Genomic DNA, 24,896 nt, shown 5'->3' with positions numbered 1-24,896 from the left:
AACAAATGAAATTACAGTATTAACGTACAGCCAAAGACAGACACAGGAAGTTGGATCCATGTGCTGCTTTTTGCTTGTTTTGCTGAGTCACTGACAGATCTGTGAGGCTGACACGGCTTCAAGTTGCAAAGTTCATAGTTCCCCCAGCTGAGATATTTCAATGAAGAACTCTTCAGTGCAGCTGAACTGGACTCTCTTTGGTGTGATCTGATTGCTCAGATGTGAACAGCATAATTAGCACCAAGATGCAGACCATAATTCTTTAGAAGCTCCAGGAGTGCAAACTTCAGCTAAATGCTTGATATTCTGACACCAAATCACACAAACTGCTGGAGTCGTTCTGGCAGCTTGAGGATAAAGCAGCATTTTAGCAAACACGGCCTCTCTGGAGTTCAGGTTTTTATATACGGGCACTCACAAGACCGTTCTGAATGAAGAGTGGACGACAGAGATGCAGTCCAAAAATTTACATTTTGGGTAGACACTTATCTTTGGAAAATATCTTTAGATTTTAAGTCGAAGGGCTCTGCACATCTGATTTGTAGTAAACGCTCCTCTAAGTAAAGAAATACATCATAGCTCCACAGAACATTTACAGGCATGAAGTGTGCAGGAGCCACCCGAGTGGTGCACTATGAAGCTCCATTAAATCCTTCGTTTTCTGTGTCACAAAAGTTGCTCTCTTTCTACTAAATCACCATGGTAACTTATGCTGAACACAACCCGGTGCTTTGGTTTAGATCCTGGAGTAAAACATTTTCTCTGGATCTTTACTTTACAGCATGTTTTAAGTACCTGCATGACATGTGCATTTGTTCAGCCAGACTTTATTAAACTGACTGAATGAAAGTTACAGAAGTGCAAACCGCAAAAAAATGAACAAATGTTTGTTGCAGCTACGACAGGAGAAAGCTGATAAGCAGCGTCGAGGTTCCTGTTATCTCCAGCTGGGCTTTTAGGTTTTGTCAAGCCAGCGAACACAAACAAAGGCTGTGTTGAAGCTGCAGTAGACCCTCTGATACCTGCTGCTTCCTCTACATGTAAGCTTCTGTTGTAGTTAAACCGCACATCTAATGTGTTTTAGCTGCTGTTTAGAAACAGGTGACACAAAGGGGTTTTTTGAGGACCTCTCAGCTTACGTCACCAGATTGGAAGCATTTTTTTGGCTTTTCTCTCAGAAAAAACTTTAGTACATAAGTGTTGCTGTATTGTCAAAAACAAAATAAAATATATATATTGTTCACATTTATCTGTATTCACTCCTAATCACTGAGAACTACCTTGTGAGCGCCCCCTGCTGTGATCTTTTCTGAATTGCACCTCATTTCTGTCTGTCTTAATTTCTGAGCAGGAAGTGGAACTTTATCTATTTAATATCCACTGACGCTGCAACACCGGTGCAATAATCGGAGCCAAAGTTCTCCTGAGGTTTGTCACGGTTCACGTGGATTATTCATTAACGTGGAAAGAAATGTGAACATGACCTACTTTGAAATAACTTGTGACACCTGACCTCTTGTTTTATCTGCATAACAATTTATGGATGTGTACAAAACAGCAATCAGACATGTGAGGGTTAATTAAAATACACATAGAGGTAGAAAATCAGCAGGGTTATTATCATGATAGCATGTTGTGACTAAAATAAAGGAATCCCAACATTAAAGAGCAGCTGTTGTTAATAAACCTTCAGTTTATTGATCGTTTTGACTAATCAAGCAAAATGTTGCAGTAGTTCTAATGGATGATACTTTGGCTTTATTTAAAAACCAAAATGACAAAGTCAACAATGAACTGATTATTCTGACGGGTAGCGACTGCTCTGCTCGATAAAGTAAACCGACATTTAAATGAAAACAGTGAAGATGCATGAAATGTTTTAGCGTCTCTACATCGACGGTCACGGGGACGTAAAAGGAAAAACCTTTCGTCTTAATCACAGTGAATCTATCGCCACGTTTTCCATTTTAGGATCATTTTAAACCATGTTGGCAACAAAAATCAGCTTTTATATGAGCAACACTGTTAACATGTGACCTGCATTGAATCCCTCGTCTGTCTATTAAGTGCTTTATGTCACTCATTCCTAATATAATCTCAACATTTAATTTAATAATGTTTTTTGCTTGTAAAATCCCTCCTCCCCTTCTGATTTCTGATTTTTCAGGTCACACTCAAATGCTGCACAATGACGTCCAAACTGTAACTCTTTTCCTTCTTCCTGCCGTTCTGTTCTACGCTGTAGGAATCCACACACTCTTCCACTGCACAGCGCTTCTCCACATTTCTTCCAGGAATGACGGACGGCACCGAGTCCAGTCGAGCTCCCCATCTTTCCCTTCCCGGTCCCCACACAGGCGCAGGGTTTTTAGCGGACTAGTGCAGGTGTGCTGGAGGTACTGGCAGCCCTGCAGGAGATCAGAAACAGTGAAGCGAGTGTAGGCGATTATATGAGGCAGGCCTAATTTGGGAGAAGGAACTCAATCCTAAAGTCAGGAGCTCAGTTTAATGCAAAACGAGGGAGCCTCACCTCAGCACTGCCCCAGTACCAGATGGCCTTGATGACACTGTGATTCGCCAGAGCCACAGTCAGCTGGTCTCGACTTCCTGTTATAACGTTTACCAGACCTGCTGGCAAGTCCGAGGACTGGAGCACCTGAGAAAGGTGCAGTAAAGATAAACAGTTTTTATGACTCACGGTGCTTTTTGATGCAGGAGCTGACTGAAATCAGCTGAGAAACCCGAAGACTTGCTTCAAGTCTACAGTCAAGTTTCCACTGACAGCCTCGTGATCGACTGCAGCTCACGCTGGGCTGACCAAGCACTTTTAATGCTGACCAACTTAGAAACAGGCCCGCAACATGAAGGTACAATTTAAGACTTTCAAACTCTCCATTAGGAAGCATCATCTAACCAACAGTCGACTCACCTGCGTCTTTTTCTCCTCACTGTCTTTTTCTTTTTGCTTAGGCTGTACAAAAACATGTAGGCACCATGTCTTACAATAGCAGGCCAACCAAACACGTTCTGGGGGAACCCAGAATAGATGCAACACTGCAGATAACTAAAACAATCACGACTCTATAAGCAGACTTTTCTAAAACCTTTTGAAGTTTGCACATTGTTTCCATTTGAGTAAACAGCTGTTGCTTCTTTCAGACACTAAGTACATTTCCAAGGTTTTACCTTTGATTAAAAACATCTTCAGCGCTTCTTTGCAACACGTAAAGCCAAATACGTGCACACATGTTAGACGTGACGAGTTCAGCCGCACAGAGCTGTGCAGATTTACCCTCAAAGCCCTTTTAGCACTATGATGCATCCAGCTGGGTCCAGACATTTAACACTCATCCGGTTATTTATTTCAGTTCAGTTCATGTGTTCGACGCATGAAGACTCCTTTATCCTCGGCTCAGATCCCTTACGCCTGCACGCCCTATCCTCAAATTATTATTAAGAGGCTAACACTCAGACAGATCACTATTTACCATCACACCAACAGCCACTTTAGAATCACATATTAGCCACAAGCTCAGCTTCATGGTTGTTAGTATGCTCGCTGTCGTGACCGTTGATCAATGGCTGCGAGGACTGTTCACAGAGTTGGTGAACGGCTGTAATCACAGCACAGGATGACACACTGAGACAGCTGTTCTCATGTAGTTGGTCTCTTTGACTCTGTGCACCTGCTGCGAGCGTAAACAGAGCGCAGCGTCCTGAGCAGTGTAAGCGATCTGCTGCAGTAGACGAGAAACACCAGCAAACGTGGTGGTGTACATAAAACGGACAAAATTATTCTTGCTTAAAGGCGCTTCTCATCACAGCTGACTGGCGTTTCTGCACGTGCACGATTACGTCGTGCTGACGACTGAATGTAAAGTTAATCGACATGCTCACATGAGTGCCCGCACATGTTTAACATGGCTGCAGGGTGGCGAGCCTTTCCTCTAATGACAGCAGCTCTGCTTCTGACCCACACAGTGGACATGTCATACAAACCTGGGCAGGTTAAATGTTGTGTAGACTTTTCTTTCACTTGCACAATCACTAGTTTGACCCCTGAGTTAAGACGATGTTCAGGTCAGCTGCCTCTGAATAACAAACACGTATTTCTTCGGTTCGTGTTACTTTTGTTCCTCCGACTTCTGCGTGTTTGACTTTGTGCTCCAACTGAAACATCAACTTCTCTCTAAAGCGTCCCTGCCACCTGCCTCACAGCACATTTATTCACTTACCTTGATGAATGCCAAGACAGGCAGTGGATACTTTTGACTGGGGACCATAACAACAGCGTTGCCTGTGGCAATAGTTGCCCCAAGCACGGTTACCATGGAGAGGAGGGGACTGTAGTCAGGTAGGACGACCCCCATGACTCCCAGGGCTTCAGGGACGGAGAGAGCGGAGCCAGAGTTTGGCATGGGCTGAAGGAGAGGGGAACACCGAGCGTCAGACGGCCTCAGCTGATACTTTGTTATGTTTCAGCATCTTTGTGGAACATCAAAGGCCTCACCAGGGCTCCTCCCTGGACTTTGTCACAGTAAGCGGCCCAAACGCTGAGCCTGGTAACGCTGAGCTCCACCTCCTTCTCAGCCTCGTCCACTGACAGGCCGGTCTGCGTGTTGATGGCTGCAGCTATGTCCCGCCTCTTCGCCTCGAGGCCCTTGGCCAGAGAGTAGAGTGACTGGGCACGTGCAGACGCGCTCTTTTTCATCCAGCTACAAGAGACAAAGAAATACAACAACAATAATATAAAACAAATCTGATGCCATTTGTCAGGTCATACGTCATTACTGTGGATAAAATCTATAAACTGTTAAAGACTGTGATGAGTGATGGCCACACGTCCTGCTTCACAGCTTGTGTTTGTGAGATTTCAGTGGAATAAAACTCTGTAAGCAGTTTGTGTCGAGTTCATGACTCTGCACTTTTTATCTGTTCCCACAGTCGAGTTATCAGCGCGGCCCTACAGTCGCCCGGCTGATAAGAGCAGGAAGGCTCAGAGGACTCCGTCTACATGTTGTGTGTATGGAGTAAAAATGTAACAAACCATATTAAAGTTTGTTACTTTAATATTGTTTGTTACTCTGCTCAGTTCACGCTCCAGATTCCTACTTTGTGACTCTTCTAGTCGAACAGCCTCGTCTGACTCGAAGTTTAAAATATTAACATTTCTGTAGTGGCTCTGTCGTAGATGCAGAATTTTATTTTAAATTCTTCTCAAGCTCTTAAATAATCCCATCTTAAAACCAACAGAGCACTCTGCTCTCAGACTGGCAGTTTCTCAGTGCAGAAGCAGCTTTCAGCCCTTCTGTGGTTGCACAGGTGCAGGTGTGGGAGGTGAACCCCGTCTGCACTTTTAAGAAAAGACTTGAAACAACCTGTGAAACCATCCAGAAACTCTAAGCTTTTGGCTAACAGGGATGATTCGTACCTACATCATTACTTGATGGCTTTTCCACTAATATACTGACTACATATTGGAATATCTGCAGTTTCATAAACTCAACAACATCTGTTGTGCGAGTACACAAACCTCAGTTGTGTTTTTGGTCCTTTGAATGACGTGTACGTGTTTGCGCTCTCACCCTGGCTGGACTTTGACAGCAGCCTCCACAGCATTGCGAACGTCCTTCCGGCCCCCGTCTGGGCAGTAGGCCAACACACCACCACTACCACCTGGTGGCTGCACAGCCACACTGCAGCCAGACACTGATTTACATGCTTTACCAGCAACAAACTGCAGGTGGGACTGAGGGGCTCTAGAAAAGGAAATAAATGTCTGTAATGATGCGATTAGTGCTGTGCAACACATTTATCTGCAACATTTACCAGAAATAGAAACGTGGGTGTTTGCACAGCTATGATGCTTCACCAACACACCTGGCAGGGTCCGACTCAGCAGGGATGACAGGTGGAGACGTTTCTGTTCCGAACTGAGCGTAGTCCATGGAGACGGGGGAGGAGCGAGGAAGAGGGGGTGAGGAAGAGGAGGGGCGTAGAAACTGGTACAGACCCTGACAGAATAAAGAGGGGATATAATTATGGAGTGAGTGATTTATGTGGGCGTGTTTAGTTTTGCCCTGCAGGAGCTGGTGTGTACGGAGCCAGAGACCAAAAAGAACATTTAAAGACCGAAGTTATTAGTGCTGCAAGAGCCTAACAGCAAACACTGAACTAAGAACAGCGAGACGACACCCAGGGGAAGTTGGATTAGAGCTGGGCGATAGAACGATAACGATGTGTATTGTGAAATAACTTTTTCTCGGTAGAAAAATTAAACTATTGCGATAGACCTCGCCGCTCGTTGTCTTAAAAAAAAAAAAAGAAGAACAGCCAATCCAAATTAAGTAGCGCAGAGCCGAACCAATCACAGCCGCAGCGTCACGTCACGTGACTTGTTACGTACAGTCGCACATGTGTATTTGTTTGGGAAGCAGCCAGCCGCCGTGCCGCCCGGGTAACGGAGGAAATGAGTGTGCCGACTAGAGAAACATCAACCGAGAGCGTGAGCGAAGGTTACCGAAGAGAAAACAGATGATGGTTCCGATGCCGGAGAGACTGTCGAGCAGAAGAGCCACAGAAGTTCTGTAGTGTGAAGGTATTTCTGCTGTTTCAAGTCTGACACAAACAGAGCAGCCACTGTAAATGTGCCGAAAGCAAGTCTGGAAACACAATAAAGCGGTGCATGCTCAGTCTCTGACTGGAAGCGCTGATTCATCATACGGCTTCTGTCGACTAAAGTAACTGTTAAACTGTTTGAAAAGCTCAGCTATACAACAAGGAGAGATCGAGAATTTCCTTTTAGTTCTCAGTTTATTTGATATTGACAAAAGTTAGTCAATTTTGTTCTTCTGTAAAACAAACTAAGATTTATTTTTAGAATTAATATTTTGTTTCTAAGTGGAATTGACAGTTTAGTAGTTTTGTTTGTTCTAGTTTGAAACTTAAAGCTTTAGCGGCTCCTTTTGTGTAGTTTGCAATATTTGCCTTTATTTATCTGAAACAGTCTCCTTAAGTACATCTACCCTGTTGAACTTATTATGGGAAATAAATATTTAAATCAAAACAAGCTGCTGATTATTTCACATTTTACTTGTGAGCAACGGCACATTTAAATCTTACAAATATAGTTATTTGGCTTATATCGTGATATATATCGTGATATATATCACGATATATATTGTGATATATATCACGATATATATCACAATATATATCGTGATATATATCGTGATATATATCACGATATATATCGTTATCGCCTGAAATGAAGAAACATATCGTGATATGAAAAAAATCTCATATCGCCCAGCTCTACGTGACAGCGTACGTCTAGTAGCTCTACGTGTGACGTAGAGCTACTAGACGTACGCTGTCACGTAGAGCTCTACGTTGGATTCAAACATTGAACTACACCAGCATGTGTAAGCAGTGTTCCTGATCCAGGCTCTGTCGGCCTGTCAAAGCCACAAACTCCTGAAACAAACCTCCTGTCCTCCATCGGTGCAGGTCCCGCTGTCTTTGTGACCGGAGACGGGCAGACAGGGGTCACAGACGGAGTGGGAGTTCACCCACACAGAGCCAACTGACAAACTGGGAGGACACGAAGAAGAAATATTCATTTTAAAAAAGGAAATATGAGTTTTAGCACTAAATGGACAGTCACGAGATGTGAAGCCGACCATGAAAGTCGATGTATTCGCTTTACACCGAGCACAGGTGGTTGTGAAGAAATGAGTGTATATGACAGTCAGAAGAAAAGTCAACGAATAAACGAAGAGAAGGAGGAAGCAGACTGTTAGCAGAAGAAAGCAGAGAGATGCACCTCTTAGCCGTCTCCAGAGCGAGCGTGAGGTCTTCGGTCCAGATGGATGCTGCCTGACCGTGAGGACTGTGGTTCCCTGCACAGGGAGGAAAACGTTACTCCGGCGCCGTATTCAACACATGCTCTCTGATCATGATGCAAATGTAACCCTTTAAAACCCTGAAACCTTTTTCACGTTGGTGTCTTATAGGAGACGCTTTCACATGAAGGTTCTTACCAAGAGTCACGGCTTCTGTGTTGCTTCTGAAGGTGATGAGGGGCAGCAGTGGTCCAGGGCAGGGGTCGAGCACACACGGTGAGGAGGGGGCCACCCCGCAGAGCACAGTGGGAGGATACTGGGCGCCTGAGGTGGGATCAGCACAGGACTGAACCAACTGAGAAGAGATTATTCAATGCTGGTTATGGTAAACTCAGAGGAAAATGAAGTGGTACACACCATCAGCAGACTGATCTACGGGAACCTTCAAGTTCGTTGAAACTTTTCCTGCATTAACATTTTTAAACCCTGAAGTCTTCGTACTAACCGTGGCTCCCAGCTGCTGAGCTTCCTGCACAGCAGCATCCACCCGTCTCCTGTCTGCCTCACTGGGCAGGGTCACACATCTCATCTTGGCCATTCGCAACCTGAGATGGGCAACAACACTGTCCACCACACTCTCCTGCACACACAACACCCAGAAGACCTGCAGGCAGAGGGGAGGAGAGTCAAACAGGCTCAGGGATGTGTCGCTGGAGTAAGAGTCACCTCGTCGCTCTAGAAGCGTACCTCTTTCTTCTTCCTGAAGGCGGCCTCCATCGCCTCATCCACGGCACTGTTAATATCTGCCGACTCAAAGATGATGAAGGGACAGGTGGAGCCTACGCACGGTGACAACGACACAGGAACTCCCATCCCTGCTGTGGCCTTACGCAGCATCACTCCGTCCTCAAACAGCAGGGAAACATCTTCTTACACTCAGATCAACCATTTGGACTCCATTTCACTCACAAAAACACACACAGTCGTGTTTTCATATCTTAGTGGGGACGTCTAATTGACATAATGCTTTCCCTAACCCTAATCATCAAAAATCAATGTCTAATCCAAACCACAACCTAACACCTGACACCAAAACCACATTAAGAGTCTCAAAAATGCCCTCAAACTCGAAGGGACAGGCAGGGGTGGGGAACTCCAGGCCTCGAGGGCCGGTGTGCTGCAGGTTTTAGATCTCACCCTGGGTCAACACACCGGAATCACATGATTAGTTCATTCCCAGGCCTCTGGAGAACTTCGGCTGTGTCCCAATTCAGGGTCTGCAGCCTTAAAGGCCGCATTTTAAGGCCGATTACGTCACCGCGACGCGACGAAGGCTGTCCCAATTCGAAGGCTGCTCGAAATGCGGCCCTCAAATGCGTCCTTAATTTCCCTGAATTTCAAGGACGTGGCGGTGTAGACTTTGTGGCCCAACATATCCCAGAATGCATAGCGCGGCGGTGGGTGTGGATAATTTTGCCGAAAAAAAACAGCGGATGAGGGGCGCCCGAAGAGTAAACTTTAAGTAAGAACTGAATATGATGTCACTTATTTATGTGCAAATGTTTACTAACGAAGAACATTAAAACATTACTGTTGGCCACATGTCGGCAAAGTCATGTGACATTAGTGACGTTTGTACTAACTTGGTTTTAAAGCCTTTACTTTAAAATATACGCCGTTCAATAGCTGAGATTAATCAGAGAATGATCAAAGCTCATGTAGAAACAAACAAACAAATGAACAAAAGATTTTCTCCTTCATTTCTGTCAAACAAAGCTGTATGAAACGTTTCCAGCTGTTAGTATCATGGTTGCTAGGCAACCTGGGCAGCGCAACGGAGGCTAGACCGTCCCATTTCACAAGCCTCGCACTTCCGGTCTTAGCGGTCTTTGAGTACGCGGCCCTTGAGGATCGTTGAGGCTGCAGACCCTGAATTGGGATACAGCCTTCAAGACATGTTGAGGAGCTAATTTAGCATTTAAATCAGCTGTGTTGGATCAAGGACATCTAAACCCTGCAGGACACCAGCCCTCGAGGCCTGGAGCTCCCCTCCCCGCCATAAGGGCTGTTGGTCCCCACATGTATAGTTACATTCCCATTTCTGGTCCCACACAGACATGTAAACACGGCACACAAACACACCTCCTTGTTGCCGCAGTAGTTGACGTAACTGATGCTGTGGTTCTGGGCCACTTTGACACCCAGTGTTATGTCACTTCCTGTTAGCACATTAAGAGCCCCAGCAGGAAGTCCTGCTCCTGTAAAAAGCTGAGCCAGCAGTAGTACTGGGAGGGCCGTGCTCTGACCGGGGACAACCACCACAGAGTTGCCTGGAAGGAAGAAGCATTCATTTATACCTCACAGCTCCTCTTCACCACAAATAAAGAAACCTAAACAATTAAGATGATAACAGATTACAAACGAGATAATTGGCTTCTCTCTCATGACGAATCTTACAGATCTTTTGGCTTTGGGTGAATTTTCTGGTATTTAATAAACCAAATAATTTATTAATCAACTAAAGTATGGATCGACGAATGTAACCACAGGCTGATGAGAGACGTGCTTTGATGTTTTCCCATATCAAAGATCTGGATACATTTGATAGTAATTAAGATCTAACAACGGACCACAAACACCAGTTCTGAAAAAGTTGGGACACTGCAGGAAACGTAAAGAAGAACCAAATGGATCTCTTATAAAATAGTATTAAATGTTTAAACGGAGACGTTTCAGTGTTTCACTTTTAAACTCAGGTATTCAGAACATCTGAGTGTTCAGAGTTGATGTTAGAGTCAGAGTAGGCTTCAGCTACAAACATCGGCGTGTGTTTTACCCATAGCCAGTGCTGGCAGGACTTTGAGCAGAAGAGAGTAGAGAGGACAGTCTTTGGAGGTCACCACTGCCACCACACCTGGAAGATAAAAAAAGAAGCAAAATTAGGAAACAACACAATAAAAAGACTGAGAGCATCTTTGTAACGACAGCTGAATTCACTCACCCAGAGGTGTCCAGTCAGCGAGGAGTGTGTCTCTGAGCTGCGCCCAGCTGCTGTAGAACTGCAGCAGCCTGAGCAGGGCGGCGGTGGAGCAGGAGGCCTCACACAGCTCACACAGCTCTGAGAGACACTGGCCGTGCTGCCCGAGGACGCTCACCAACCTGTTAGAGGACAGAAATTCATCTGTATGTTAAACTGGTGGCTCAAAAACAAAGCAGGAGGTGTGTGAAGGTGTGTTTGTTGGACCTGAGGAGCACTTTGGCCCTTTGGTTGCAGCTCAGGCTGCTCCAGGACTTGAAACCGTTAACAGCAGAGGAGGCACACTGGGAAATATCAGCTTCTTCAGCGCATGCTGTGCTGCATACAATACTTCCTGGAGAGCAGGCAGGCAAAACACTGTGACCATCATTATCAGTGGGATGTTTGTAAAAAGTCTGAAACACTGACTGGTAATGAAAAAGTTTGAACTTCTGTGTAACTGTGTGCTTGGGCTGCTCTCACCTTTAGAATCAGCCGAGGAGCAGCTCCGTCCGTCTGCTGAACACACAAATTTACCATCAATGAAGAGACCCAGAGAACGGGAATGATGCTCCAGCCAGGCCTGATGAAGAAAGGGAACAGGGAAGGATCACTCTCACACAGATTCAGTTTTGTTAAAAGGTTACTGCAGATTTGTGAAAATCCTTGAATTAAAGTAAAAAAATCTTGCTCCCCTTTTATCAAACCGTGCCTGTATGAGCACAGAGGAGGATGCTGAACATCTCAGACAAGCTGTTATCTGCAGTCTTACAGGTAAAGAAGGCTCTTCTAATGTTTTTGCAAATCTAAGCATTTGCATATAAGAGATGTGCATTATTTTCAAAATAAGAAAACTACAGTCTGTCGCGCTCTAAACATTTTAAATCCACAACATGTTAACATTGTTATTAGCACACTCGTGAAGTTATGGCCTGCAGATGAGCAGCACCCAAAACCAAAAAACCTTTTTACTGGCTGAAGAGACCAATAAACATGGCAGTGACTGATAACAGCGGGAAGGCAAAGTGAAGAGTGTCAGCTGTTTACAGACTGAAGACCAAAGTACAGACAGAGCTCCACTCTGCAGTATGTATGAACTCAGTGGTGGTACTATGGTCTCTGCTCTACATGATGTGGCTGTCAAATTACAGCATGCTAGTGGTTTGAGTGCTTATCCAGTAATTTAGTACTCTTTGTAAACCTTCAATGTCCTGACAGCCACAAAAACCTTCACAGCTGTTTTTACACAGCTGTTTGCAGATTGCGTGTAGCAATCATAGACTGTACGCAGAAGATGGGAGCAGCCAGCTATTTTACTTCGTTTTAGCAGGCCTGACAGCATGAGGGGTAAACCTTTATTGAGAGATCCCATCTTCTACATTTGGCATTGGGCAGAAGCTCCTGTTAAACTCTTTTCAAGTTCAAAGAGGAAACCCCTAAAATGTTTTTCACGGACTACGGTGGGATACGGACATAAAAAAGAAACAATCTACATGAACAGTAATCCCTTGACACATTATAATGTAATTATGTGTCTAGTTGTGTCACATGTTTGTCTTGTGAGGGACACTGGGCTAACAGTTAAGCAACTTCACGAGTTCAATAACCTACAAAGGTATCCGCTAACTCCGCAGCACAGCATGCTAGCATCTGTGAGTAAGTTTAGTTTTAAAGCAGTCTCCGAATATGAATCTGAACGTAATCTGTACCTGTGCAGTAGCAGTGCTAGAAGTTGCTGCTGGCCCGTACTCCATGCTTTGGAAAATCTCGTACACTGTCTTGGTGCTGCTAACAGCCATAATAAGAGGAAAGCACTGTGGGAGCAAATCTCGCCGTCGCTGTGCGTGGTCGTTCTTGGATGGAGTTAGGAAGAATACGAAGAGAGAAAGCTGGCAGAAGGGGAACTCGAGCGTCACTCCGACTCTGAAAGAAACGTGCTAGCTTCCCTGAGCTGCCAGAAACGCGCAGATCGATACGTGAGAGCGAGAGGATTCACTCCTCCCGACTTCCGCTATCGTGTGCGCTAAGTTCACCAGAACGCAGATAGACTGTACTAGGATGTATGGACACTGAGAAAATAAAAATAACCTTTTTTAACTTCGTAAACCACGATCAATCCAGTTTTTAGTTTTCGTTTTTTTAAACTCATACAAATTATTGTAATAAAACGCGTGACATAATTTCAAAATAAAAACTAATTTCCGGTGTTTGTGCCAAAAAATTATCGTCTGCCAAAAACTGATTTTTAGTGTTTGCTAAAACTGATATATAACTTGTTGGTCTATAATATGTGAAACATATGTCAACTGTATCCGCCATGACTGCTATCAAGTCATCTTGAGCCACAAACAACATTATTGTAACAAGGCAGAAGCTGCAATCAGTTTTTGGCAGTGACTTTTATAAATCCTATATTTATCCAGTTAAGAAAATCTTGTTGGCATTAAAAATGTTTTTTAAGGTTAATCTGCCCAAGAGGACAGCAAATATTACAAACAATATCACAATAGTTCTGTAAACATATTTTAAGTGGACAAAAAGGACCGGATTGGTTACAATATCAAAGAGTTATAAAGATACTTGAATAACATGTAATTTTTAAAGTTTAGATTTAACCCCTTTGTAAACCCTGTTCATCGAAGTCTATTTACCAACATACGTAAAGTAGCTACACCTTTAAAACACACACGCACACACGGAAACATTCGGTCACCTGTCCAGTCTGTCATGTAGCTAAATAAAACAAATAATTTAATTTTAAAACAAAAAGTAATTTTGAATGATTAAAAAATGAAAATAAATGATAATAAATGAGGGGCAATTCGCTTTAAAAATGACTCATCACATCTTAGGAGGTTATGGTGTTAAATTTTAAATTTAAATCACTTTTTTTTAAGTACATGTGTAATTGTGTTGTCTGCTGTTTTGAAGACTTCCTCCAGTTAAAAGATTCATAGCCACAATACAAATTTGGTTTAAACACGCAACGTGTTTTGGTGCGTTTAGTGGTCCACGTCTATAAGAACGTCATTAGTTTTGACTAGCGCAGCCATTACTTTAAACGGCTAATTGTTTTACATTTATTTATTTATTGCTTTTATTATGACTATTACTTTTTACGATGCTGTACAGTTTAAAGCAATCCCAAATACCCAATTGAGCGCATTCAAATATGGCTGCAAAAATCTTAATGCACCATAGTAGCGTGATTTGACGGTGTATGTTTCTCCCCGGAGTCATTTTGTCACTGTACCGCCCAAAAAGAGCGAGTTTGCGCTGTCCTCACTAGGAAGTGCGGAGAATTTTATGCGCTTTTTTTCAGCTGGGTTGGCTCATGTCAGCTGGTGGCTATTTTTTCGTTGTTACAGTTTCAAAAGGCTGCCATAAATTGCCACAGCACGGGATAATAATCCGCCAGAGGCGTTACGGCAGATCTTTGAAAAATGCCCCGGAGAAAGGTGAGGCAGACTCAACCGTTAATGCAGATAAACAACAACATAACGTCATAGCTAATGTTAGCCGACGTAGAGGTAAAAGCAAACAAACTGTGTGGGAAACAAACTTAAGGGGGCTGCAAGCTAAAACACGTTCCTACAAGACAAAGTGAACGGCTTGTAGCATTCGTAGAATATCAGCGTTTATAGCATCGCATAAGTGAGCTGTCGATCTGCGGTTGCTATATGGCTAAGCTAGCTCAGGCTCAGATTGCTGAGTTGCAAGAATATGTTGTTGTTTTTGAACCGTCGCTTCTTTCTAGTACCCAAATAAGAGTTTTAAACATGCTGGTAACTTTGTTCAAATTTGTAACGGCTGCTTAGTACTGTGGGAATCCCGAGCACACTTTAACGTAGGTAACAGCAGCAGCTTTAGCTTACTGACGAAAAAGCAATAGGCAGTTCTCGGGGTGCGAGGAGGAGCGGGCGCCCGCACCAAAACAACAGCTGTGATTGGACGGACGCGTGACAAGCGTCGCGTTCATTGGTTCGCATTTTCTAACGCCCGCCTCCTTTTTAATTTAATTGGTCGTATGTAAATTGTGCGCGCAGCATCTTGTTATGAAGTTGTCAAACATAGTTTGCGGTAATAGCCCGTGCTGTACTGACGTTGTTTCTGATCTTTGGGTTTCTTTTTGGCTGTGTGAATTTTAAAAAGTAACTTACATTGTTATAAATTTACATCAATATTAAAAGACAATTAGTTAGCCTAATAACATGTTTTTACTATTATTTTATTGATGTTACGCTAACCTCCATAAAGCAGGATAACCACATTGGCCTGGATCTACCTCTCCATTTTTATCAAAGTCTGTAACTGTTCATTTGTTTTCATAAATAGTTAGCAAAACAATGAGAAAAGAATGGGAAGTGAATGTAACAAAGTAGTCACTGTTTCTACATTTCATTTAACATAAGTAAGGACAGATTAGAAAAGTAACTAAATAAATACTGTGACAATAATAATGGTTGTAATGAATTAAACAGAGAGAAATGTGCACATTGTTTGATCCTGTTTTCATACTTTTTGTGTTTGTTTTGGTTTGATTGTTTTGTTTTTTAGGCCAGACCGAGATGACAGGGATCAGTTTGTGCAGTGATTGAAGCCCTCACTGCTTAATTAGTCTAGTGGGAATTGTCAGAATAAAACAACATTCCATTCATTATGCTTATTAGCTAACCTGGAAGTGTGCTGATTTGAACAAATTATCCTGAATCGTTAGGTGCTGGACTTCTAAACAAACCCAGTTGTTATAGGTTGTGCTTGATACAATAGATTAGCTGTCCGGACCGCCCGTGGTGATACTGGTATTAGGCTTATCTGGAGTATTTACAAGTCCTTGGTGGGAAGAGGGGGTGAAGTGCTGAAGGAGATTTGAAGGGGGTGACGCTCCTCCCCCCAGAATAGGGTCTTTGTTGGATTATCCTCTGGTAAAGAGGAAAAACAAGTAACTTTGTCACACGCGGTTGTGTTGGTCGTCCATAGTTGTTGCTTCTAACTTCTAACTGCTGCTTTCCCAGAGGACCGCTGGCAGCAGCTCGGACGGGACGGAGGACTCGGACTTCTCCGCTGATGTCGAGCATGCTGAAGCTGCTGAGATTGTGCACAGACGCAGCAGCACACGCCTGACTCGCGCGTCTCTGCGACTCAGCCAAAGTTCACAAGGTAAACATTCACATTTGGACAGAAATACTAGTTAGAAGAGAGATCACTTCAGTCACTGTTAACAAATTCTGAGCCAAAGGTTTGCACGAAAAAAACTGACCAAAATAAAAATTGCATGAAATAGAAAAAAACATAACTTGTTGATATAAAGGTGTACATCTATCCTTTTCACATTGTTTAGGTTACTGTGTAGCTTTTGGGTGTTCTGGAATCGAAGCATGCCTACATGCTGTGTAATTCTGTCTCTATAAGTAATATAAATTAAAGATGCATTCATTCAGAGTCCAGCCTGAGACTTTAAACCCTCCTCACTACGCTGGTTTAGACATAGCTATTGTATATGGGCAGCCATAGAGGATGAATGGCCTTAGACAGACTGATCTCCCTCATCTCTCTCTCTCACACACACACACACACACAATCACGCACACTCCCACCCCCGGGTGACCTCGTTTTGCTCTGGCTATCAGAGGAGATTTAAAACAGAGACTGACACTGTTTCCTCTGCTTTTTGTCGAGGAGAGTTGGCTACTCTTTCCTTGTCGTCGTCCCCCTCCCTCAACCACACACACACAGAAACAGCAAAGAGGCTATTTACCTGCAAAAACAAAGTGGATTCAAAGGTCCGCTGCTTCTGTTTTGTGATGGGATTAGTCTCTTCACAGCCGCCGAGGCCGTTTGCATCTTTTCTTTTCTTTTAACTTTTTCGTTTGGATTCAGTTACTGACAAACTACTTACACAGTTAACAAAATCAGGCATTTCAGTCAAGTTTCTTCTTGGAAGAGGAGCAGAGTCCTCTCAGGGCTCCAACAGCAGCAGATTTCATATGCTGATCATTTTTTCATGGTTTGGCAGAACCTTTCATTTTAATGCTTGAAAAGTACATTATCAAGTAACTGGTGATTACTCTTCTGTTGATTAATGAGTTGGTTGAGTAATCCCCTGAAAGTTATTTTACTGCAGTAAATAAAACACTTTGACTGACTTCTCCTCTCTTCTGTAGATAACTGCAGCTCTCCTGTAACTGTGGGCTCTGATGAAGCTCTGGACTCAGCCGTAGAGTCAGCGCCGACAGCTGTTGCAGCATCAGTCTTCTCCTCTGGGCGCAGGGTCACACGCAGCCAGCAGGGGGCGGCAAACACCACAGCCAAAAAATACCCACTACGGCAGAGCAGGTCGTCCGGCTCTGACACAGAGGCTCACGGTAAGATCGGTACAGTTCTAGAATTTAGAACTGTCTAATGCTCTAAACATTTTTTCTTATTAAAAGTTGAGCTTGGTCTAACTTTAGTTAGAGGATGAATTTGCAGTGAGGGAAAAACAGGAAGGAGGGGTTCAGGGAGAGAAAGAAACAGGACAGGCGGAGAACGAGAGTGTTAGAAAAGCACGAGGGCAAAAGAAAAGAAGGAAGAACATGAATGTGCAGCGGAGTCCATGATGCCTTTCAGCTGATGTCACGAGGCTTGTCTGTGATCACAGTGTGTTCCTGCTTATAATACAACTAATATCTATCAGTAGATATCCTGGGCTTGTGTTTTGTCACTGAGATGGATGAATTACTTCATAGACACCAGGAACTGTCATCTAACTTCAGCGGATGCAGGATGTGATCATCTGCAGGTTCAGGTTACTTTATTGTACCTGTAGAAAGGTTTGGTTTGCAGAAGGTTATTAGGCTGTTCATTTTAGCTTCATATGTCAATTGTTATATACTGCACATTCAAACGTGTGATGCAAATCAGTGATGGAGCAGAAAATGTTCTTAAAATGGACGATTTAGGTACCCAGGTCTTAAAAATGAAAAAATATGGATATATTTAACTCGTTTTTTTTCTGTGTTATAATCAGAGCACCATCTAGAAATTCCAGCATGTTGTTCTAACTGGACGATCTACTGGTACAATTTGTTATATTTGCTCAATCCAACATGAAAGTTGAATGAAATCAGGGAGTTTTATGTTAAAACGTATCCTACATGCTTTATCTTACAGTATTGTGTAACTGAGCTACATAGAAAACTGAACCATACAGAAATCATCACAAATTGTTTTTTGCAACTTGAAGTTTTTATTAATATTTTCTCAAATATGGGACATTGCAGGAGGGCTGGACATTCTTTGTATCTGTTTGAAATGACAAATTCTGATTCACTGTGATGAAGAAAAACCAGTGAAGCATAGAAAATTAAAAGCTATTTGATACATAAGCTTAACTTTTGATTATATAATGCTATGATTGTAAATTATAACACATAATTTCCTTAGGGAATAATTGTATGCTGAAGTTAGGGCTGGGTGATATGGCCTAAAATCCATATTGCCGTATAATTTGAAGCATGTGCGGTAACGATATATATCGTGATGTATTCGTTTCTTCTGTATATTGTATTTTCCGGTGCACTTAAAAGCCTTTAATTTTCTCAAAAATCGACGGTGCGCCTTATGTATGAATTCTGGTTGCGCTCACTGAGCTTGAACCGATTTCACGGCGCTCAAACATCTGTCAAAAATGTTTTAGTACGACTTTGGTACGAAGCCGCACCGCTTGATGGATTGTCGGAGAATTACAGCTACCGTAGTCTGGAGCCTCGTGGAGTAATCTATTCAATTCAATTCAATTTTATTTATATAGCTCCAAATCACAACAAAAGTCGCCTCAAGGCGCTTCATAGATACAGAGAAAAACCCAACAATCATATGTCCCCCTATGAGCAGCACTTTGGCGACAGTGGGAAGGAAAAACTCCCTTTTAACAGGAAGAAACCTCCGGCAGGACCAGGCTCAGGGAGGGGCGGACAGAATTTATTCAATTTAACAGAGTTAGAAGTTAGCAGGAAGTTAGCTCGCTAGCTTCCACCTAAACATGATATAGCTTGTTCTGACTGAGAGATTTCTGAAAACTCAAACGTACAGCTCTGCTGTCACTTCCAACATAAATGAAGGAAACTAAACAGCAGTGACGTTTGTAGGGTTACTGAAGTTGGACTAGCTGGTATAATGATGTGCTACGTGATCGCTAGCGACACAGCTATGTTAGCATAATATAAACAGTGAAGCTGGAGGATGAACGCTAACTTTTTTTCCACATGATAAAAGTTAACGTGAAGGTTCCTGATGGTTAGGGACAAATACAGTCGCATGGCAGGATGCTGTAAACGGACCAAACTTCAGTCAGGAGAACACAGTGTTGGGACTAACGCGTTATTAAGTAACGCGTTACAGTAACTACGTTATTATTGTGGTAACGAGCACGGTAACTAGTTATTATGCCAAAATCAGGAACGCGTTAGTCGTTACTGGGATTTAGATAGGGTCGTTACTCGTTACTTCGTGTGGTGGCTATCGCGGAGCTTCCACAGATTCAATAACATTAGCAAGTGGTGGAGGCAGCAGGTGGATGAGGGAAAGGGGACGCAGAAAGAAAAGAGACCCGAGGCGGCCGCCGGTCCAAGTGTGAACTGAACTTCAGGTAAGAAGTTATGACCTGCAGTCTATCTGGGTCAGATATAAACCAAGTTTAGGTGGAGTTTATTTTCGTTATTCTGACTTTTTCCGTACTGCGTACTAGCTAGCATGACGGAGTTTCTATACAGCTGGGTGGGTGCTATGATGCTACTGATGTTGAACTTTATTTTGTTCATAAGTTATTAGAGTTGCCAACCGTCCCGTCTGGTATTCAGAGAAAATATTGCGCGTTTCTTATTGAGGTGAAAAGGAACAGTTTGTCCCGTAATTCAGCTACAATGAAAAAGACACAAAGCTGGATTTATTCTGTGTCTTTGCTGCACAGCTGCCTCTTCTTCTCTCATTCTCTCCCCTCCCTCTCCCGTTTCTACTTCAATCATGAAAACTGAACAATGATCAGCTGATCGGCTCTCTTGTTTGTTTATCGCCCACTTTGTGCCAGAAACAGGAAACCAGCGGATGTCACGCTAAACAACAGCAGCACGTTTAAGCTTGATCAGCTGTTGTTAGAATTTATTTAATATTAATTTCTAGTATCAGCTGATGTTTGCTGGAGCCACAGCTGTAAAGCTGCTGGTCATGATATCGGTTTGGTTATCTGGTGAGAGGGAAACATGAAGATGAAACCAGGAGATGTCCTTACTGAATCATCAGAGCTGAACAGGTGATGGAGAAACAGGTTTACCTTTTAGGTGACATAAATGACTTGAAGGGAAGTTATGAACTGTTTCTGAGAGACAAATAACCCCAGGATCCTTTTTTAGGTAGCTGACAGCTGGTAACTGTGCAGGGGCGGGTCTAGCAAAGTTTTGCCAGGGGGGCAGGTAGGGCATTAACAGGGAGAGGGGGGCACAAAGAAATACTTTTCTTTCTTATTCTCATTTAAAATGTCTAGCTTTTAAAAAATAATTATCTGAATCTTACAACAAACGATTGATGCATATATACCATCAAAACAGTGAACATCACTGTCACAACAGCGTTTGCTTTCATTCAAAGGCTTTATGATTTTTCCTATAATGGTGGGCCAGTCTCTAGTCAAAGTGCCCGGGCCGATTTTTTGTCCCAGTCCAGCCCTGTATGCAGCTCATCTGCAGTCTGCTGTTACCTACATCTTCCTATTCAGAAGGCAGAATTTCCGAGTTCTGAGTACAATCAAAGCACCACGACTGCAGTTTTTCTGTTGGATGTAAAAGGCGCACATGACGCTGTGACGTAGGCTAGAATCATGGCAGCAGTCAATGACGGTCCAGGCGTGGGATTTCTCTCGTGGAAATATGCACATTATCTTTTCCTTTCTATTGGTAGGTGGCACAGTGCACTTGTGGCAAGTAAGCAAGCTAGAAGACTGGCAAAGTTGTGGAAGCAACACATTAACAAGAGAATTCTGAGTAAAACCAAAGTTACTTTCCCTAGTAACTAGTTACTTTGAAAGTAACGAGTAACTTGAAGTAACTGAGTTACTTTTGATAGAAGTAACTAGTAATGTAACTAAGTTACTATTTTAAAGTAACTTACCCAACACTGGGAGAACAACTGAGATAATCCATCCACAATACGAGGTTAGTCATTAATATACTGCAACAACATGGGAACAGAGCAGCTGCGAGAGAATTCAGCATTAATGAATCAATGTTACGTAAATGGAGGAAGCGCAGTTTTTGGCTTTCCTCGTATTCCAAAACATCTTCGCTATTACCGTCGCCCGGCATAATTTGCAGATGATATTGCTTGCAGCCGCTGCGATGCTTTTGACCAAAACAGGCGCAGCTTGATGACATCATCAACATGCGGTAGAGCGGTATAGTCAAAATCTCTACCGTTGGCCAAATTCATATCGCTTCTACCTTATACCGTTTATACCGCCCACCACTAGAAGAAATGTCGAAATTATCTACCATACAATGTTTATGCAAATTGGAGACTGTTGAGCAGAAGACCCAGCTGTGACAGGATGACACTGATCGTGGCTCAAGAGCTGGGAGTTCGCCTTGTAATCAGAAGGTTGCCGGTTCGAGCCCTGGCTTGGACAGTCTCGGTTGTTGTGTCCTTCAAGACACTTCACCCGTTGCCTACTGGTGGTGGTTAGAGGGCCCAGTGGCGCCAGTGTTCGACAGCCACACACACACATTCACACACCAGTGTGTGAATGTGTGTGTGAATGGGTGGATGACTGGATGTATAAAGCGCTTTGGGGTCCTTAGGGACTGGAAAAGCTAAACAAATACAGGCCATTTCCCATTTACTGTAGTGACTGTGTGTTAAGTTCTGAGTGTTTCCAACATGTAACTAGCATATCATTTAACCCTTTGCCTAAGCAGCGTCTCACTGGACAGAAATCACTTGAGCTTTGCTTTCATGCTTCTACTGCGTCTGCAGACACAGAGTTGGACTGACGTGTTGACGCGCCCTGCATGAGTGAAAAACAGAAAAAGAAAAGTGTTGATGTGCCTGCTTCAATTGAGCCGCTGGGTCTGTGAGCTCAGACACTGCTGCACTAATATGTTCCTTAATATTAGATTTTTCTTCGTCGTCGCAGGGTGTTAACTAGCTGTGTTAACTAGCTGTGTTAACTAGCTGTGTATGTGGTGACAAAAGTTAACAGAGGCCTCCCATAAGATATAAGACAGTTGAAAGTTGAAAAACGATGTGACTTTTGTAAGAATGTCTGTTTGACATCTGACATGTCTTCGTTGTCACGATTGACTCAGTAGACGTCAAACAAGGGGCGGATCGTGACGAGACCCCTCCTCGCACACCAACAGGCAACGCCCCGTCATCAGAGTCGGACATTGAAGTTTCCAGCCCGAGCAACGACCTCGTGTCTTCTAGCAACGACATTGTAGTTTCACAAGAGGAAGACGAGAGGTTGGCCAAAGAGCTGTCGCTCAAAGAGGCCGCCGCCCACGACCTTTCCCACCGGCCCAAACGACGGCGTTTCCACGAGAGCTACAACTTCAACATGAAGTGTCCCACACCTGGCTGCAACTCGCTGGGTGAGTGCACAGACTTGCACATATTTCACAGCATCACTTCCTCTTCAGAGCATCTCCTCATCCTCTTCCTTCGGTGTCTCTCAGGTCATCTCACAGGGAGGCACGAGAGACATTTCTCCATATCAGGATGCCCTCTCTACCACAACCTTTCTGCCGACGAATGCAAGGTACACGCACACACAAACACAAATAAACATGACGATGCATCAACGGGGAATTCAGGATAAGAAGTGAGTGTGAAACTATGATGCTACGTGCTGTGATGTTCCTGCTGCGGGGTCAGTTGTGAGTTGTTGGCAGACGGTGTTGATGTTTTGTCAGGGCAAGGCATCGACGCGCGACAAACAGGCCGAGGAAAGGACGCTGTCGCACCGCCAGGACGAGAACAGACACTCCACGAGAAACCAGGTAACACGTGGACGCACGCAAGTAAACAAATAAAACATAAACGAGTCCTCCAGTTCGTGCACATGCGTCTGTTAAGTTATTCCCTTTGTCAGCTGAACTCAGCCTAAGAGTTTAGAGGAAGTGGATCGTTACACAATGCTGTCCGTGTGTGTGGGAGGGAATCCCCCCTCACCCCCCCACCCACAGACAGCACAACATCACTCTTAGAGCAGCAACACCTCACATCATGCTGTGATTTGTCAGAATAGCAGGGTCAGAGTGATGAAGAGCTGCTGGTAGCTGTGGTAGGACCCGCGCTGCCTGACTGTATTTGTAAAAGAGTAGCAGCAATGTGACTGATCTGTTGTGCTTGTTTAATTCTCTGCACTGGCTTCCCTCTGATCCTGAGTAAACCCAGGTCACATGCAGTAAGGAATGATTACGCTGACACTTGGTTACCTCCTCTCTGTGGACGCACGGACGGCCAAATGATGATGACATTTCCCTGGTTATGTTTATGGCCACTGCATTAATAAAGACACTTGGTTAAGGATTTATACTTTAACCACATATGTTTGGGGGTGGCTGTAGCTCAGGTGGCAGAGCAGGTCAGCTAATCAGAAGGTCGGTGGTTCGATCCCAGGCTGTCTCCTGGCTGCATGTCAAATATCCTTGGGCAAGATACTAACCCAGGGGTCGGCAACCTACGGCTCTGGAGCCGCATGCGGCTCTTTAGTCCTTATACTGCGGCTCCGGGTGGTTTGGGAAAATAAATTAGAAGTATTTAGCTAAAGTGTATTTTATTTGTGTTTAGTTCTTTTTTTAACTTGTAGTTCTAAATTGGAAGATTATTGTGATATTGAAATATAAAAATAAAATTATATTATATTATTTTTTCACCGCTCAAAATAAGCGTCACACTCGCGGAAGCTGGTGTACCCACCGAAACGCCGTGCATTTATCGAGACTTTCAACCCCAGGTAGGCCAGTTATGGATGTTCAGATCCACATGATGTCAGCAGCTCCACCGTGAACTATGTTAAAACAAACACGCTCACGCCTCACAGACGACAGCTTACAGTCCTGTAAAGATGAAAGTGACTTCGTACAGCCCCGATCTGCAGACGCTGTGCGCAGAGGTTCGGGACCATAAGTCTTATTGTAAACGTACCACAGCAGACCCGACGATGTTTGCATGAACACGCTTTTCAGCATCTCTTTATTGACCACTGTTCACACACGGTTGCTGTACGCATACAGCCGGCTGTAGCTTTTCAGCTCACAGCCCAACACACACCAACACAACAGCACAGACGTTAAGGCGGGGAGGCGTGATTGCGGGTGCCGCTCAGGTGCGTCCGCCTCCCCTGCAGCGGCGCTGCAGACCACGCCCCGCCACACACATTAACCAGGTAAAATACATATTTAGGCAGAAGTTTGCAAATATATATTTTTCCTTTTTTAGCAGCATAGTGCTTTTTTCCAATTATTTTTTTAAAAGTCAGGTCAAAGCTCCAAAAGCACAAAGGCGATATGAGGGTGGCGGCTCACAACAGTTTTTGTTTGCTGGATCATTTTAGTTCAGCTGGGTGTCTTTCCTTTTGTTATATTTCTTTAAGAGTTCAAAATGTGTTAATTACATAAATAAAACGTAATTTTCTTTGTAGCACTTCATGGATTTCATAAGCAACACAGCTTAGTTGTTGTGGATTCTTTTAAAAAGCAGTTAAAAACTTTTCTGTTCAAACAAGCCTTTTGTTGATCTACGTATTTTATATTCTTTACATTTGATCTTTTACATTGTGTATAATGTCTGTTGATTGTATTGTTTATTTTGTAATATATTATTTTATAATATTTGTGTACAGCGCTTTGTGACTGCCTGTCTGTGAAAAGGGCTTAATAAATAAACTTTACTTACTTACTTTAGTTGTTCACACAAAGCATAAAGGTAAAAACAAACAATATATATAGTGTTCATCTTCATTTTAGATTTCAAAAAGTATTTGCGGCTCCCAGAGTTTTCTT

At 43.4% G+C, this 24,896-nt stretch overlaps 2 protein-coding genes across 4 annotated transcripts in view; one reads left to right on the top strand and one right to left on the bottom strand.

Annotated features, from left to right (window-relative positions):
* Window positions 1–896: 896 nt before the first annotated feature.
* On the bottom strand, window positions 897–12,842 carry aldh16a1 (aldehyde dehydrogenase 16 family, member A1). The gene is made up of 17 exons (XM_087837247.1): window positions 12,570–12,842; window positions 11,344–11,443; window positions 11,089–11,215; window positions 10,846–11,003; window positions 10,681–10,758; window positions 9,987–10,174; window positions 8,592–8,750; window positions 8,350–8,508; window positions 8,043–8,199; window positions 7,826–7,901; window positions 7,488–7,593; window positions 5,881–6,014; window positions 5,586–5,759; window positions 4,511–4,715; window positions 4,236–4,421; window positions 2,531–2,656; window positions 897–2,408 (listed from the first exon to the last, which is right to left on the bottom strand). Exons 1-17 carry the CDS (start codon window positions 12,657–12,659, stop codon window positions 2,235–2,237), a joined length of 2,397 nt encoding a protein of 798 aa, XP_087693373.1. The 5' UTR covers window positions 12,660–12,842; the 3' UTR covers window positions 897–2,234.
* A 1,254-nt stretch (window positions 12,843–14,096) lies between these two features.
* The window catches only part of LOC102789290 (histone acetyltransferase KAT7-like), a 23,772-nt gene continuing 12,972 nt past the window's right edge, over window positions 14,097–24,896 (top strand). For 2 of the 3 annotated variants that reach the window (XM_087837373.1, XM_087837371.1), the window contains exons 1-6: window positions 14,097–14,318; window positions 15,876–16,020; window positions 17,025–17,225; window positions 22,197–22,481; window positions 22,566–22,648; window positions 22,803–22,889. In XM_087837373.1, the coding sequence (XP_087693499.1) occupies window positions 14,304–14,318; window positions 15,876–16,020; window positions 17,025–17,225; window positions 22,197–22,481; window positions 22,566–22,648; window positions 22,803–22,889 (816 nt within the window). In that variant the 5' untranslated portion in view covers window positions 14,097–14,303. The remainder of the gene's footprint in view (window positions 14,319–15,875; window positions 16,021–17,024; window positions 17,226–22,196; window positions 22,482–22,565; window positions 22,649–22,802; window positions 22,890–24,896) is intronic. The other variant, XM_087837372.1, reaches the window with a different exon arrangement.

The sequence above is a fragment of the Neolamprologus brichardi genome, unplaced genomic scaffold (genome assembly GCF_056152115.1).
Source record: "Neolamprologus brichardi isolate AB-2024 unplaced genomic scaffold, ASM5615211v1 NODE_ptg000031l+_length_7269946_cov_1, whole genome shotgun sequence".
Lineage (NCBI taxonomy): Eukaryota > Metazoa > Chordata > Actinopteri > Cichliformes > Cichlidae > Neolamprologus > Neolamprologus brichardi.
The sequence above is the reverse complement of the archived record's forward strand: the minus strand, read 5'-3'. Positions and strand labels throughout refer to the sequence as shown.

Coding starts and splice junctions, on each gene's coding strand:
- aldh16a1 (XM_087837247.1), bottom strand. CDS start 12,659: ATGGCTGTTAGCAGCACCAAGACAGTGTACGAGATTTTCCAAAGCATG. Junction 8,509..8,591: donor CCTTCAGGAAGAAGAAAGAG/GTACGCTTCTAG, acceptor CTCTGCCTGCAG/GTCTTCTGGGTGTTGTGTGT. Junction 4,422..4,510: donor AAGTCCAGGGAGGAGCCCTG/GTGAGGCCTTTG, acceptor CCTCTCCTTCAG/CCCATGCCAAACTCTGGCTC.